Genomic DNA, 17,148 nt, shown 5'->3' on the forward strand with positions numbered 1-17,148 from the left:
CGAAAGTGCGTCTGTCTGTCTGTTACCTCCTTATGCCCAAACCACTCAACGGATTTTGCTAAGGGTAAAAACAGGACCCTATTACTGAGACTTCGATGTCTGTCCGTCTGTCCGTCCGTCTGTATGTCTGTCTGTCTCCAGGCCGTAACCCAAGAACCGATATAGCTAGACTTCTGAATTTTTCACAGATTGTGTTACATTATAGATACATAATATCTATTGCCGCTATAACAACAATTTATACTAAAAACAAAATAAATTAAATATTTAAGGGGGGCTCCCATACAACAATCTTGATTTTTTTGCTATTTTTTCTCAATATCAATAACGGTTATACGTAGGCACTTGAAATATTCAAGAAATACCTACTCAGTTTTATTTGTAATAAAATTCAAATAAATGAAATAATTAAGGGGAGCTCCCATACAAAAAACACAATTTTTAGCCTATCTTTGCTCTACTGTAGTACGGAACACTTCGTGCGCGAGTCCAACTCGCACTTGGCCGATGAAACTAACTTGGCGATGATTCCACGTCGTCCTTATTCACCTGGCATATGGAAGACGGGCGTGAGTGTGAAGAGAGAAGGACAATGTTTGATTTTTTGGGTCAGTAGCCCTCAAGACATGAGTGGATGAAGTGTAGTGGTGGAAGTAACGTAAAACGTAAGAGAATTTCAAAATCGACCAATCGCTGATGAAGTCGATTTTGAAATTTCGCTGATGACGCGTCTGCACTCCGCAGTCCGCACTCAGCACCAATTGAGTTCACGGCCTAAGCATAAACCATTTACGTTGTTGATTCACTAACTTTTTAACGCGAATTTATACAGCATACTACAAAGGACCCTGGATATTTGTAAAAAGATTTACTTACATAGAAGGATTGCCCATAAAATATTGAGATCTCAACAGTATTCAATATTCTCTCAACATAGTAGCCGAAAACTTCTTCTCTTGGAGTACCCACGTCACACACAAGAGAGTTCCTAGAACTCCAGACCAAAGCATCTCAGGGGGGGGAAGACATAATAATCTGCAGGATTTGTGACCCACAACGAAATAATTAGAAAAAGTAGAGGAGACATAGGAACTACAGTGGACCTGGTTTTCTTAGTTAGTTGCCACTGTAGATTCTGGTAACACAAAAAAAGAGAGAGGTCCTCAACTTCCCCCGAGGTGACCAGGGCAATTACCATAGTGTATCAGCGCGGCCCACTTCGCGGGTTACGCAACCCCGCGGGAAAGTGACCAGCCGCCCAGCGCCCTCGATGTAAGACATCTAGATTCATCACGCAACCGGCTTGATGGCAACCAACGCGGCAACGTTATGATGCAAAACATTTTTACGAGAAGTACGCTAGCGGTAGAAATACCGCCATAACGTTAAAGTACGATTGTGACCTGTGGGCTTCGCATTAACCCATCAATCCCCAAGCGGCACCCAATTCCCGTGTCGCATAACAATTGAAAATCTATTGTGTCTGCGATTCCCACGATCGAGGTATTACTACCTAAAGTTAAATGTACAAGTTGGAAGCCGGCTACATGAAGCGGCAGCAGACGACGTGTCGTCGCGACACTACTGGTTTCTATGTATTTCTATGAATAAGTGTCGCAAGCATCGTGTCGCTAGGCTGCGGAGGGTATTTCATAGAAACCAGTAGTGTCGCGACAACACGTCGTCTGCAGTTGTCGCGTGTCGCTCGGTTCCAACTTGGAACTTTAGTTTAAAAAATAGACATAGATCTTACATTTTGATATTATGTGAAAATGATATTTTTATTTTTTTGGCATTCTAAGTTCCAGAATAAAATACATTTTCGTATCATAAAATTCTTGCACTGTGGATCGCATCGGTTTGATAAGTTTATCACTTAATATTATATTTAAGCTTATATTTTAAGAAAAGCGATAACATAATATTTCAATAAAGATGATCATAATAATTATTATGGTACGAAACCGAAAATATTTTTAATATAACCGCTCAACCAATTTCATTACAGTCGCAAAGAAACCACAAAAATACTCAATTATTAATATCAAGAATAGAACAAGTTTTGAATTAAACAGCGCGTGGCGACTTATGGATGTGGTGGGTGGTGGCATAATGGCATTATAATATGGGTGCATCTATAAATTTCACATCTACGTCAAGAGCCCAGGGCCCGTTATACTTATCGTACCAATTATGGAGAAAGTCATATAATATTTTAAGAGACTGGATAACCAAAATTCTCCTTAGCTCACGTAAATTTCATAATCATTAGCCTCATCCCAGTTAAATAATCACCTAGGATCTGATCAGTGACCCGGGCTTTAGAATTTAATTAAAATAATATGGTAGATACTTCTAAAGTCCAAGATTAACAGATACCCAGATACCCAAGATTGACACCATTACGGGCGACGGTAGTTGCTTTCCATCAAGTGACCCGTTTGCTCGTTTGGCCCCTTATTTTATAAAAAAAGCTGTCCAGTCTACACTCTACGGTATGTACAATTTATTTATGGGCAATTCAAGACTAATATGTGCGATTCTCTAAATCCCAACTTGATGAATTCCTTATCTAACGGAAAATTTTAACACATAATAACATGTTATTGTCACCAACAAACTAGTCCAATGAGAAGCAGCACGACAAAGGCTGCGTTTCCATTATGCAAGTACTTCCAATTGTACTTGGCTGGCAACTAAAGTTGCGTATAACTTGTACGTAAGCCAAACTACCGCACTTGTAACACCTGAATCTACTTAGTACTCTTGGCTCCTTGCATAATGAAAACATAGCTTTTACTCAAATGCCCAGCGAACCTGCGGTATACCGTGTTCTGGAGAATTTGATAGAAACAAAACTTGTTTTGGCGTAACATACTTTTTGACCCAAAATGCCTTTACGGAATATCAGACCTACTCGTACTACTCATAGGTACTACAAAGACCATTTTAATAGTAAAAGTTGTCACATGTCTACACACACACACACACACACACACACACACACACTGTACAGTCTATTCAGACCTATGTTATAAGTCTTGCGTTTACGCCAGAGCTGTGTAAGTAAGCAGCTTAAGCTGCGGCCTGAGTTTTTGCGGTATTTTTTGCCGACGCCTTCCCAGCAGCTGGCATTCATCAAGGACCCGAAAATCTAGAATATTGTCAGGCAATACATACCAACGCTGAGCCTCCTCTGGTCGTGGTGGTGGGGGTGGCGCTTGGCCGGCACCGGCGGCGGGGACTGCGCCACGCACGCCTCCTTCGGGCTGCCGGCGCTGCTGCCATCACTGGAACAGAGATGTACCGATTAAGGCGGATGTCGTTGAAGATGTAGATTGTAGGCCGTAGTAGATACTAAGTAGAAGGTATCTGGGATGTCTAAATAACTTAGATAAGATGGTATAAAATATAGTAATTGATTATAGAGTGTATAATATGAAGTAAAGACATTGTGATGATTTAAAGCTGATCAAAATATGTAGACCAGCAAAATCGACATGAGTTATGTAACATGTTATGAATTATGAATTATCTAACGTACTAAAAGACATAATATTCCGGACGATGTTTAGTTTCCTTCGTTCAAAAAGTCAAAGCACGAACGAAATATAGATTTCGTCACAGATAAGATAGGCAGAAACCGTTTGGATCGACATTTACTTGGTATTTTAACATAGCATCTACCTTAAACCTCGCATATGACGCCTACTTAACCCATAACCATACACTTACTCTGGCCGTCAAACTCGTCTTTTGACTTTTCCGCTAAACTCGGGCGTTTCTGTCCCACATTTACATGACGCTGTAACCTGTTATCGGCGAAGTGTGCCGAGGCTCACCACCTCTTATCGGGCGTTATCAGCTCAGTACACAGCGCGGAGGAGCCCTTATTTACTCGGACATTACTGGGAAACACGACCGCAACGATCGTACGAAGTATCAAGTAGGTTTTATGTGTCTGTCAGGAATGTATGGGTAATGGGTGACTACTCAACAACGACAGACTAAATTCTTTGGGTATGCACTGATTTCGAGTTTCGATGTGTTGCAATTGAACTCGTTGTTTAGACCAATTAATAAATAGTATTTTAAAAAGAAAATATAAGATACATCTTCACTCACAGTCTGCTACTGTTTTGAAAGATTCAAATTCTCTAGCTTTATGAGCAAGTAAAGCTTTATTAGTCAACCACAATTATTAACCACACCACTTCCCATTAATGTTTTCAAGTTGTATGGCAGATTTCTCGATTTCAAGTCTATTCTATGATATCTAACTCCTTGTTAGTTATAGCTTTCGCCTAGCCATAAACTCCAATTAGGCATCTTCATAACATCAATAGTTCCGTCACGTTAACTGGCTATCTGATCGTCATTTTCTCGACCCGGGAACTGAACCTGCTGGCGGACTGGCGGTGCTGGTGAGAGTAAACCGGCGCGGACGAAAGCGAGCGCGGAGAAAGCGGACATCGAACCGACTACACTTTTATATCAGCTCGCGATTGGGTTTGCATATTCCGCCGGGGTCCCAGTTCCATTCCAGCTCATTGACCGCCGGTGAATAAAAACCCACATGAAAACGATAGATGTTTCTTCGCAGTCAAAAATATTATTTGACGAGTTCTTATAAAGGCAATGCTCCTTACATTCAGTGAAATAGGCCTAGATTTCAGGTCCTAAACCTTGCTCTAGGAAGCTAAACCGCGAAAACATTGACACGAATATCCGTGTTTAGGAAGTCGGTTGAAAAATAAAACGAAGGATGCGGTGTGCGGTTTGGAATGAAAAGATTTTGTGATGCTCGGCTTGTATGTTACTAGTTTCTCATTAACAATTCAATTTTAGAACAATAGAAAAATATGTATAATCTCAGAACAATCTAAACCCATACAGTGCACAGTCCACGATATTATTACATATTAGAAAATGTGAAACTCAAAGTCATGCGATACTTTTTCTCTTTACATTCTTTCGACGTAGGCTATTCACTCCGAGCCAGTCTCATGGTGGAGCCACAAAAAACCGCCGAAAAAACCCACCCCAACGACTCGAGCGCGCAAGGGCCCGGTCAATGAACCCCTCTTTGGGGTACGTTGGTGACGTTCTAGCGATTATGGGCCTTAAAAACGTTTTAAACTCCGCTTTATAGCAATTCGTAGGGAAGTCGAATGAATTTAGGTTGTACGTGCAATGTACATAATATTTTCATTTGAAAAATAAAGATTGGTACTTGGTAGATTGTTTTCTTTTGCATAGTTCTTAATACTTCATACCCAGCACCAAGTATTTAATTCTTTTAGTAAGTAGTCATAATGAAAATCCCTTAACAATGTAGTACGTATACTTGCATTAATAATTAATCTTAGGAAATTACGAATTCAGCTACATTAATCCAAATAAAAAGCAAAATGTGCTGGCAAAGCGTTCCAAATTTAAATCCGTAGCCGCAAGTCCGCCTTCGAAGCATTTCGTAAAGCAATCGGAAATTAACTTTATTGCGTCGCCGTAGAGTCGACATTCCAACTTATCGTATACGCCGCAAAATCAAAACAACAAATGCACGCCATCCTTGTCACTCGGCGAGGTTTTATGATGTAAGAACAAGATAAGAACATTGTTGCACGTGCGATGGAAAACTCGTGGGATTTTCCGAGCGTCTGGGCTCGCTTCGGTCTGCTGGGACTTGGGAGTGGTTAAAGCGGGGAATTCACTACCGGGCTGCGGGCTGCCAGGTCTGACACAAGTCTGGCGCTTGCCCCTATTGAACACACACAGAACAGGCAAGTCATTCGAATAGATAGAGGGCTGCAGCTCGTTCGTGGACTCATGGACTCAATCTTCTTTGTAGCAAATGATAGATCAGCATCGACATTGATTTCTTTGGATTTTTCAATAAGTTCGCTGTATTAGCGGCATTACGTAGATCGGTGTTCATGTAATCCTTGCTTTTAACTTTCTACAAACAAGGATACGACTGGTAAATGGAAATAAACGAATGTCAAAATTGTTTTGTGCCTTCATTCCTAAGTTTAGTGTTTGTATTGTTTACAATAATATGTTTTAAAATAATATTTTAAGTGCACTCCAGTCGCTCTCCAAGGCGCGAATGACGACGGGCTGCCCGTCGCGACCATTCATGTACAGACTTGCCCGTGCCCGCGCGGGAAAAATGCGATCTCGCGGGCAGGCTGCGGGCACGGGCAGGCTGCGGGCACGGGCCAACGGGCATGTCTGTGCCCGTACCTAGGAATTGACGAGCAGACATGCGACAGACCTGCCCGTGACGGGCGGCCCGTAGCGGGCGGCCCGTAGCGGGCGGCCCGGTAGTCAATGGGTATTGTCCATTTTTTTTTTAATTTTGCTCATTACAAAAACATTTCGAGGAATAAGGTCAGTGATCGTTTTTCTGTATATAAACGAAAAAAATACCCATTAGTTACTTATATTTTTGAACAAATACGTTTAACCTTTGTTTGACCTTCAATGGCGTTAAATTAGCAATAAATTCGACGAACATTACGTTTCGAACTTTTTTTAAGCTTCTCGTATCAGCTTTCACATAATGAGAACTTGCATTTGACGAAACAGCCATTAAAAATAAGATTGAAAGGAAATTTAAAACATATGCAGAGGTCAATTGGCGGCCGATGATGACGTCAGAGCGAAACTTTAAAAATTTATTGAGAAAAAACTAGCCAATGAATTTCAAAATTATTTAATTTATATTCTTAAAATACCCTATTTTAACGAAAAAAAATATAAAAAGTACATGTGATTTTTTTTGGACAATGCCCATTCCCCGCTTAAGTAATAGTAGGGGAGGTAGTGCCATCGTTTGCTAAGTCATTTCATACCGACCAAATTTTTGTCCAGCGGTAGCTTAATATTTATCAATCAACATAATCAGCGTCAGTCGCCGCACCCGTGGTGGAATGTTAACTGAGAGTATTTCAAAGTTGTAAAAAAAATAATTGCGAAAAGTGATTTTACACCGAATGAAAATTTTATGGATGATTATTGAGGTCATTCTTAACCAAAAATGCACCGTCAGCCGTATCGCAGACGGGGCATTTAACGTCAGTCGCGTTACTGAACTATGTTAAAAAAGTTAAAATATAAAGTCATTTCATACCGTACAAAATTTATACAGGTGAATGTTGATACCTTTTTTATAATAAAGACCACCGTCAGTCGTTAATATGCGGGTGGAAAGCCCGTCAGCCAGCGATATAAGTTATAACCAATATAGCCCTATTTCCCGCTCAATGTATCCTAGGGCGTCGCGTAGACGACATTTCCACCTGCAAATATTCAGCTGACGGCGATTTTCGTTTGAATTAACCATTAAATTGTCCCACATAGCAATTTTAAGTAGGTAATTAATTCGATAGTCAATATTTGTGAAGAAGAATTATATACATTTTACTTTAAAAGCGCCATCTGTTGTTATATACTAAAACTAAAATAACACCTACCGAACCTGAACGTGTATAATCTAGATATGAAGCTTTATTGGGTGCGAATTGGGATCTTTTTAATGTCAATTCAATACAATTCCCAACAACAACTTTGAGATACTCTCAATTTTTATTCCACCCATACTGGAGTAGCTGACGATCAAAACTCTTATGTATTAATAGAATAGTATTATTGTTACGATTTTCACTCGGTATGAAATTACTTTTTAAAATGAGCGCGACCTCCCCTACTATAAGGTGAGACGGCAAGAGGAAGGCTCTTGGAACAATACGAAGGTTGGCGAATTTCCTGCATGGATCTAGGTGTGACGTACTCGAATGCGAAAAAAGAATTGTTTCTTATGAGTCATGACACAGATAGCCCAGGTATGTCCGAACTCCGAACCAAGAGGGTCTGTACCTGACTATTGACCCTGGAGTGTGGTCAAGCCAATATGGGTCATATTGCGTCTATTTTGCCCCTTTTATGTACCATGTATACTTTATGAGCATTATGTATTGAAAACATAGCAGTTCCAGCACGCAAAGTTGTGATTATGTCGGAATTCGGATACTCATTATCATCATCATCTGTATCCGGCTAAAGTTATGTCTGTCCAAAAATCTCAAGTCTCACAAGCATCACGACCTAGGCAAACTTAAATTCAACTTTATTGTGTATAAAATAAGATTGCGATTCCAATAGCCATTTCTAGTATTTATTCAAAGGCATAGGGATCAGAATCGCAGCAACGCGCATCATTATCCTACAAAGGATGTATCAGAATTCAGAGGCATGTTTAGTCCTTTGTTACTTTGCGTGATGACTATACTTTTGTGATAGAGGCGGCACGTAGAGAGGGAAGGCTCTTGATTCTTGATAGTCGCTAGTCGCTACATGCAACTTTAATGTAGCTTTGATGAAACGTAAAGAAAAATAGAGATAACGCTGCTATAAGGCCGGTATAAATAGTCAGTACTCAAGATGCATCTCGGTCTCAAGACGCGGTTCGGCTCTATGATTGGTCCAAATTTTGACAGCCAACCAATCACAGAGCCTGAACCGTGTCTTGAGACCGAGATGCATCTTGAGTACTGACTATTTATACCGGCCTAAGACGCGATACTAGGGGCTACATCGTCGATGAAAGACGGAATTCAGAATAATTCTTGGCGTTATTATCTGGTTTACGTAGATCTGGTAGTATTTTCAACTGTGCGGTAGGATTATGACGTGCGAAAGAAATTACAACCTTGAATACCTTCAAAGCATCTGCGGACCTCTCACTTCGACTAGTAACAGGTGGCTTTTGCATTAAAACTTAAAAAGCCTAGTTTTGGTAGCTAAAACTTAACAATGAACCAAACATTTCAAAATCTGGTAAAGATTTTATGAAACATCCTGCATTAATTGCAGGATTTTCTAATTAGTAAGTATATTTTTTAAGTTTTGACGCTAGACTTCTAATAATGTATTCTGTGGCTAGACGCAGCACCAGAGCAACCAAAAACTTTGTTCGACGGACAAAGTTTTATATGTCAATATACTGATATGACGTGTGCAACATATTATATCAGATTTTGGTAGGTCTATACGCTATTCACTGTACGTGCTAATAGCGTCATCTTCTCGGAATTTGCGTAATCTTCCCTACTTCGTCTATCAGCGGTATCAATTATCATCAAAAGGAACACAACCTCTTTTCGTTGTGAAACTTCAATCAGAAAATTGAATCACAATGCAGAAGACACAACAGCCTTGGGTGTGTCGCGGCGCCCGCATGTAGGTGTGTGTAGGTTCGAATCCGTAAGTCGCAACTCGCAACCCAACTTGCGAAAGTAATTATTGTCTGAGTAATTACTGTACTTTACTGGTGGGAAGGGTTGCGAAATACGCTAATATTACTCATTAATTGCTCTGTGATATCAAATGGCAAGATAAAAGTTAAGACATCTTATAATCACTAGATGATGCCCGCAACTCCGTTGCGCCAAAATTTCGTTTATCGCGCGGGAACCGTCCATTTTTCCGGGATTAAAAGTATGCTATGTCCTTTCCCGGCATCTCCATGCCAAATTATAGCAGAATCGGTTCAGCGGTTTGAGCGTGAAGACAGACCGAAAGACAGACAGAAACACTTTCGCATTTGTAATATTAGTATGGATAGTACGGATTCACCTGCTGAAAAGAGACCACAAAAGCTTTTTGTCTTCTGAGACGAGACTGGGTCTTAGTTTCTTTCTTAGCACATTATTAGTTTCATTAAAAGATTCTCCATTACGATTCACGATCCTTAAAATATTAGAAGCGTACTAATTACGGTAGGTCTCGTCGAAGAAGGCGAAGGCATAGTTTCATAAAACTAATAGGCGGTGATTAAAGCATTACGCTAGTTTATGGCTTCATTTCCCCGAGTACTTCTGCAATATGCTTATGACATTCATCACGAAATGGTTTTAAGACATTTCTAGAGTTGTTCATGTAACTTTATTTGGTATCTAATTTTTCAGTGCAAGTGCGCTTGAACAGTGAGCATATTCCTATTGAGAATTCTTCAGGTTGTCGTAATTTCAAAGTATAACGTCAACTAGAAGGAGCTCAACTAAGCTTCCTACTGCGATTCTCTCTGGCGTAACGCCAAAATCCTTAATACTTAGAGGAATAAGCTTGAGATTCCGTCAGATTTTTTTTCAGCTCCCATACATTTTAACCAGTAACTATACATATAAAGCATAAACGGTCTACAGGAGTCAGGAACTCACGCTCCCCCTGTGTAATATCTGCACCACTCGAACACAATGGCGTTGGGCAAGAACCTTCACCGGCTTGCGCAATGCCTCCGCGCAGCCCTGACCGTGAGTCAGTTTACTCGATCGTGACACATTTAACACTTTTACAAGTATGTGCTCGCCAATTTCGGTGACCCTTGAGACAATCCCTTAGGTAACCATTATGTGATAGACGAGTGATAGTGGTGACAAACTGGAGTTACGACTTGCGGTAATATCATCTTTTAGCTAACTCATTTATCTTAGCTGAAGCACGCCAGCCATGAAGTATCGAAATCAATAGAAAGGTAGACTACAGTTTATTGATAGTCTATCGATAAACTAGCCCATCAAGAAAAAGATGTATCATGTATCATTTCGCCTTAAATTCAAAATTGTAATATTTTGAAAATACAATTAAGTAAACACCCCGAAAAGCAGTGCCAAACAATGACTTTGTGACACACTTTGTTAATATTTTTGAATATTCAGGTCAGTAATTTTCAAAGTACGTCCTTGAAGTCATACAAAAGTTTTTGTTTTGGCATTTTATATTTATAATTTTACGAGTTACGGCCTCATAAACTGTTCACACCTAACGGCTTCCTTTTACCTTGAAATGGTGCCATTATTGTATTTCAAGTAAAGGTCTTACTACAAATTACAATAGGCCGATAAGCAGAGCGATGCGGGCTCGATTCTGAGTTACATCACCAATAAAAGTACGGTGCTCCTAGTCAGTCCTCTGATGTTTTACAAAGTGTGGATTACATGATTGGAGGCTAATATTCTCGAAGGCTTATTCATAAACAGAATGTGAAAGTCGGTTCCCAGAACAAAGACTAAGGGCCTATTATATCCAATGCCGTGGATGGCCATCAAATGTCATAATTCTGTTGCCATTTCGGCACTCGGAGTTGTGAAGTCGAATAGCTTTTTACCTTATTCGGCGTGCATTCCATATCATTACAGTAAGTGCCGCGTTTTCCTTGACTTTATTAACCAAAATGCTCGTGGCATATGCCAGCTATGGGTATTTTCACGTAGCGCCAGTGCTGCCTTTTCATGTCAATGCTTTTCCATTTCTCACAGCTGCTCCTTTCAAATTACCCTTCACTTACAAGACGTTATTTACGCGAACAAAAGGAGAGAGAGGACTGAGGAGACCTATATTAGCGATATCGGCATCGCTTAGAATTTGTCGTTTCCAAAATAAAATTAAGATTGAACATGGTGTACGGGTCTTTTCCTCGATTTCAGGCTACAAAGTACAATCCCGTTCATAAGCGATTGTTTTATTGGTCGCACAAACGATACGCTTTTCAACTTTCGTGTGAATTGGGCCCAAATGGGTTACATGGGGAAGTTAATTGTGAGTCGTAGAGAATTGCGAACGGCGCTGCGCCCGCGCAACGCAACTGTTACAAGGTCCCTCTCGCTCGTGTTAGTGGGTCGCCGCGAGCATGACTGTAGCATCACTAGCATGGTCCGCTGCCTGCTGGAGGTTGCCAAACTGACGCTTCCGAGTTCCGGGTCAGCTTTAACTGACTCAATGTGAAAACCGTGACCTCTGTATGAATCGAACGTTGTTTGAACTGAGAAATACTCATAGAAACTTGTAGACTTTTTTAACCGTACATATTTTTCTTAACTCAATAAACAATTCTGATAGATTTTCTAAATCAATAAGCTCTATGACGAATCTCATAAAAACATTGCGCTGCTCTTAGACGGGGAAAGGTGCTCTCAGAAGCAGTCTGAACTCTGAACCGTTGACCAGCCTGTCTGTCAGTCTCTCGAAACCCGCATCCTGACCTACGTCCCATCGATCGGCGATATAAAATGCAAATCGCCTGGACCTTCGGCCGCAACCGCAGTTGACAAGTGTTACAAGGTCCTCTTTGTTCGCGGTCGATACCAGCCGTAGCCGCCGGCCAACAAAGAACAACAAGCAATCGGCGTGGCGGAAGTATGTGAATTTAAAACGACCTCCCGCCGCTCAGCACAAAGGGTATTCCATCAGAGTTCCTACCTCGATATTAAATTCTCACATAAGTCCGTAGCACTACACAATATCTTTATCCCTACTAGTATTATAAATGCGAAAGTGTGTCCTGTCTGTCTTTCACCTCTTCATGGTAAGTACAAGTATGTAATTGTAGTTCGAAGTACATAATATTATGTTTGTTTGAACATAACGTAAAAAGTTAGGTCCATAGCATGTGGGTTGACTATGTAATGTAATTTAAGTTAATAACCCTTACAGTTTTCTATTTCGACTACAGTTACGGCATAATAGTGCGAATTGCGATAAACCTACATCACTTACAAATTACAATACCACTACCATTTATCTTTTGGAGTTTTGACTTTTGACACAATTTGCTCGATATTGGAAAATCTAGGTATTTCCAAAGACTATAAAGCTTGAGGAAAACTAAATATATACATAGTGTAGCTATAATGAAGAAATATAAAACTACTTACGGCCTGTTTCACCATTTTCTGATAAAATGCCGAATAGGCTATTCATAACTTTTTGACAGATTCTCCATACTTGATCTATCGAGTTAATAGGTGGATAGATAGCCTATTCGTCACTTATCAAGAAGTGGTGAAACAGGCCCATGTCTCAATAGTAAAAATCACAATAGTTAATATAATACAACACAAAGATCACAATTTAGCTGTATGTGTCAAAATTTTGGGACCAACAAGGTCCCATTGATATTTGACACCAACTAGGAGCTAAGCCCTAAGGCGTTAATTATGAATTTGATAACCACGGAAACCGCGATAACAGCTGTTGATATTCTCCTCACCGCAGTCGTGACGAGGAAGCCTCAAGACAATTAATTGCTATTAACATAAGCCGTTAGCCTTGTTCTGGATTTCCGCGCGAGAGACGCTCGCGACTGAACAAATATATGGATGTTCCAACAGTTACGGCCTACGGGCGACGCATAAAATGTGTCGGCCGTTGCGAATCAATGGCCTAAGCCAGGGTTCACTTTGTCTCCAATATGTTCGAGTAAATCTATAGTTAATATTATAAATGAAAGTGTGTCGTTCTGTTACCTCTTCACGAATCACGACCACACCGCTAAACCGATTTTGCTTTTACTTAGAGTCCCGGGAGAGGACATAAGATACTTTTTATCCCAAAAAATGTTCCCGCGCGATAAACGAATGTGGCGCAACGGATTTGCGGGCGTCATATCAATACATTTATGTTTGTGTTGGGCACGTGTAGTTTTTCGTGCAGAGCCGGTTTTGTTCGACGTCGTCCACGGACGCGTGACGTTCGCGTACATCATCGGTGACATGACATAAGCATCAGCACATTTATTATAGACCTGACAATACACGATCGACGATACACAAAAATCTCAGCAGGGGGCTTATACATATATCAGCATTCAGCAGCAATTGGAACGAAAACTTTCATTTTGGCCACGCTTCTGTTGCACAATGCGGTTGCGAGAAATCCTGCCTGTGGACCCCCGCCTCCTCCCGCCTCCAACTTTTGAACAAAAAACTCCTGCAATCTGGAACATGTGCGCGACACAGATTGTGTTTGAATAATATTCGAAAATCTTGCGCAACCAACCTCCCAGCACGAGCGAAGCTTTGGAGAATTAAAACTTGAAGGAGTTTATAATATTGACTTTTTGCTGATTAATACACAAATGCTTACAGCGACCATAATATTATATTTAGACATTCTCTGTTTTTCCTCATTGTCCCTAGAAAAGCGTTTATTGAAACGTGTTTCGGACGTATTTAGTCACGTTTCTGTCCCTCATACATAACGCTGCCTGATTCATCAACCGCTCCATTGACAGGTCTATGAATATCTCAATCATTGTTTTTGTCGCTAACCTCCTTTACGGGGATGCTTCTCGAGGGATAGCACAGAGTTTTGGGTATAGGCTCCCATGTTTCTTTGTTACATCAATGCAAAACATCTAGATTCGTTTAACTTTTTATTATTATATGTATTATTTAACAGATTAACTAAATGGTACCTAAGTATTTCAACAAATGCATTTAAAAATGCTAAATAGCGAACGTTGCTGTATTATTCATGCTATTAACAGTATACAATCAACCTGGTAAATGAACCCCAAGTGTCATGTACCTTGGTGCAACGACCGTACCTATAGAGGGCAAAAAACACACCACCTGGCGGAATAAGGGATTCTAATGCGTACTGCCTGCCTGTTGCCTGCCAGATGGTCGGGACTCGGGAAGCTTACTCCACCTTTGATACTTCTCAAAACAATCATGAATAGCGTAATCTTATAATTGGAATCTCGGAATCGGCTCCAACGATTTTCATGAAATTTAGTATATAGGGGGTTTCGGGGGCGATAAATCAATCTAGCTAGGAATCATTTCTAGAAAATGTCATTTTCATCGGATACCGAGCATCGGTCAAACAGCTAGTATTATGTAATATGAAGTAAGTACTTATGTATTTAAGTGATACTAAAGTTTATGTTATCCTCCTTTGATTATATACCACAGTCTATGTACATAAAAACATATGTATACTGTGTACATAGTAGTACATAGTATACATATAATCAAAGCATAAAGTTAATATACCTAGCGGAATAGAGCAACAATCTCGAGCTGTCAAACGTAACCGAAATTGGTTTTATCTGTGTGTAAAAATATTAAAAATATGTATACGTATACACTTACACAAGCATGATTGAACATGATTTCTATGAGATTAAATTGTCAACGTGCGGCACGTGCCGACTGGACGTCAAAAAAAGAGTGCTGCTGTCATGTATCACACGTCTCATTTTACCACGTAGTGTTACTGATAGTGACATCTCTCTTGCTCAGGCCTTTGTTTCTCTATTCCGCTAGGTATATTAACTTTATGAATCAAAGTTATCCTCATTAAAGTTTTTAATATTGAGGATAATTTTGAAGCACGGACACAATTCGAACATTGTCTCAGGAATTTGGCGACCGAAGAGATTATTGAAAAAGTTAACTTAACAAAAGTATCCGAATACTTTCGTTACGTTAACTTTTTCAATAACAAGAATAGTTTGCAGTTGCCTGATGCATTTGTGCGGCAATGGGCAATGACACTCGCCAGAGGCAAAGAATACATAATATTAGTGCAAGTACTAGAGGCACGCCCAAATGCTCTCCCCCTTTCCTTTCCCATTAGGCGTGACGTAATTGGGAGTCAGAGTCATTTCCCGGTAAGGACCTCGAGTCAGCGTTCAATGGACCTTCGAGACGAGTAAAAAGTACTGCCATCGAGAACAACCTTTTGCACTGAGAAATGGGGAAATGCCAAATGTTTTTACCTTGATCGACTTTAACCCATCAAGCCCCATAAGCTCACCGGTGAGCGAGACAATAGAATAACAATAGATTTCTAAGAATCCACGATCGAAGGATTAACCACCTATACCAGGGGTCACCAATTTTTCGCTCGGGGTCCATTTTAAGAAATGAAATGACCTTCGCGGTCCACAAAAAAACAAAGGAAATTACAAATGTATTTAATTATTTACATTTATATCAATGAGAAAAGTGTATTTTTGTAGCTAATTATCTCTCTGATGTTTGGAGGGAAATTAGTAAACTTAATATAATATCAAGTCGGAGATGTTCTAGGTCGAGACTCGAGACCGAAATTTATTTTTAACGAAGTTCATCTTCGAAAGTGCTTGGTCCGTATAGGTCGGCGGTCCGGATGCGGACCACGGTCCGCATTTGGTGATCCCTGACCTATACTGGTTACATACACCTATTAATATACGGATTACTCTTTACATGGATACAATTCTTTTATTTTATGACTTGCCATCAAACATCAGCCAAAACCGCCTTATAAAAAATACAAAATACATCAACGCCGAAGTTTCTTACTAACAGTAAATTTAATATTGCAGGTAGACGGTACAAAACGACCTTTATACCTGCGAAGATCTTTGTGTTTCTGCTTCACAAATCACAGGTAGTAATTGCAAAAACTAGCGTCGGGCTTGTTACATCAAAGGATACGTTCTTTCAAAAGGCATTAAAAAATTTGCTTAGATTTATTATTTTCAGGATTTTATTATGACCTAAATCCCGAAGACTTGGCTCCGAAATACGGGTCTTTTGGGAATTGGGACTCGAGAATTGGTAACTCAAAGCAGTAGTTATACGGGCGTCGTCACATTTTTAATTTTTATCCAGGCATTTTTAGGCATTTAGCCGATCTCTAACAAGGAACTATTTTGTCATTGATACAAAAAACGGTAAAAAACGTTGTCCTGGCTAAACTTTATGCAGTTTTTGTGTCATCCGCAGCAAACCACCATCACATATCTCTTATGACTTTTTTGAGTGATTTCTCCATAGAATTAGAACGTTTGATATCGTTGATATCGTTGGATTTCTCATGTAGTTGACTCTTGGTTACTTTGAAGAGATCGTCGTGCGTCGTGCGTCGTGCAGACACATCTCGCACGCACGGGGGGTTGCGAGTCGCGCTCGCCGCACTATATTTAGGTCGGTGGGTGCGTTGACCCGTCTACCTGCCTCCGTCCTCGGCCGCGGTTTTTTCTCGTCAGCCGTCCTACCTGGCTCGCACGGAAATACACATGTATACTGTTGCATTCTTGCGTGCGCTCGAAATCGTCGGGTTTGACGAGAAAAGGATACACAGTACACTGACAGACAGACCCTGACTGGCTGTGAATCGTAAAGACTGTATATTGTGTTCTTGGGGTACACAATGTTCACTATACATTGTATGGTACAAAAATAAATCATATCATTGTAAATGAAACAATTTATAGATTTCAAAAGACATTAAATAAGAAAATATCAAAGTGATGAGCTCTCCTTGAGAAGATGCAGTACCCTGAATCTACAATGTTAAATAAGAATTTAA

At 40.2% G+C, this 17,148-nt stretch overlaps 1 protein-coding gene across 1 annotated transcript in view; it reads right to left on the minus strand.

Moving 5' to 3' along the window:
* The window catches only part of LOC121740506, a 56,582-nt gene that overhangs the window by 18,224 nt on the left and 21,210 nt on the right, over positions 1–17,148 (minus strand). Inside the window, exon 12 of the mRNA XM_042133222.1 lies at positions 3,181–3,290. Within this exon, the coding sequence (XP_041989156.1) occupies positions 3,181–3,290 (110 nt within the window). The remainder of the gene's footprint in view (positions 1–3,180; positions 3,291–17,148) is intronic.

Source organism: Aricia agestis, chromosome 3, assembly GCF_905147365.1.
Source record: "Aricia agestis chromosome 3, ilAriAges1.1, whole genome shotgun sequence".
Classification (NCBI taxonomy): Eukaryota; Metazoa; Arthropoda; class Insecta; order Lepidoptera; family Lycaenidae; genus Aricia; species Aricia agestis.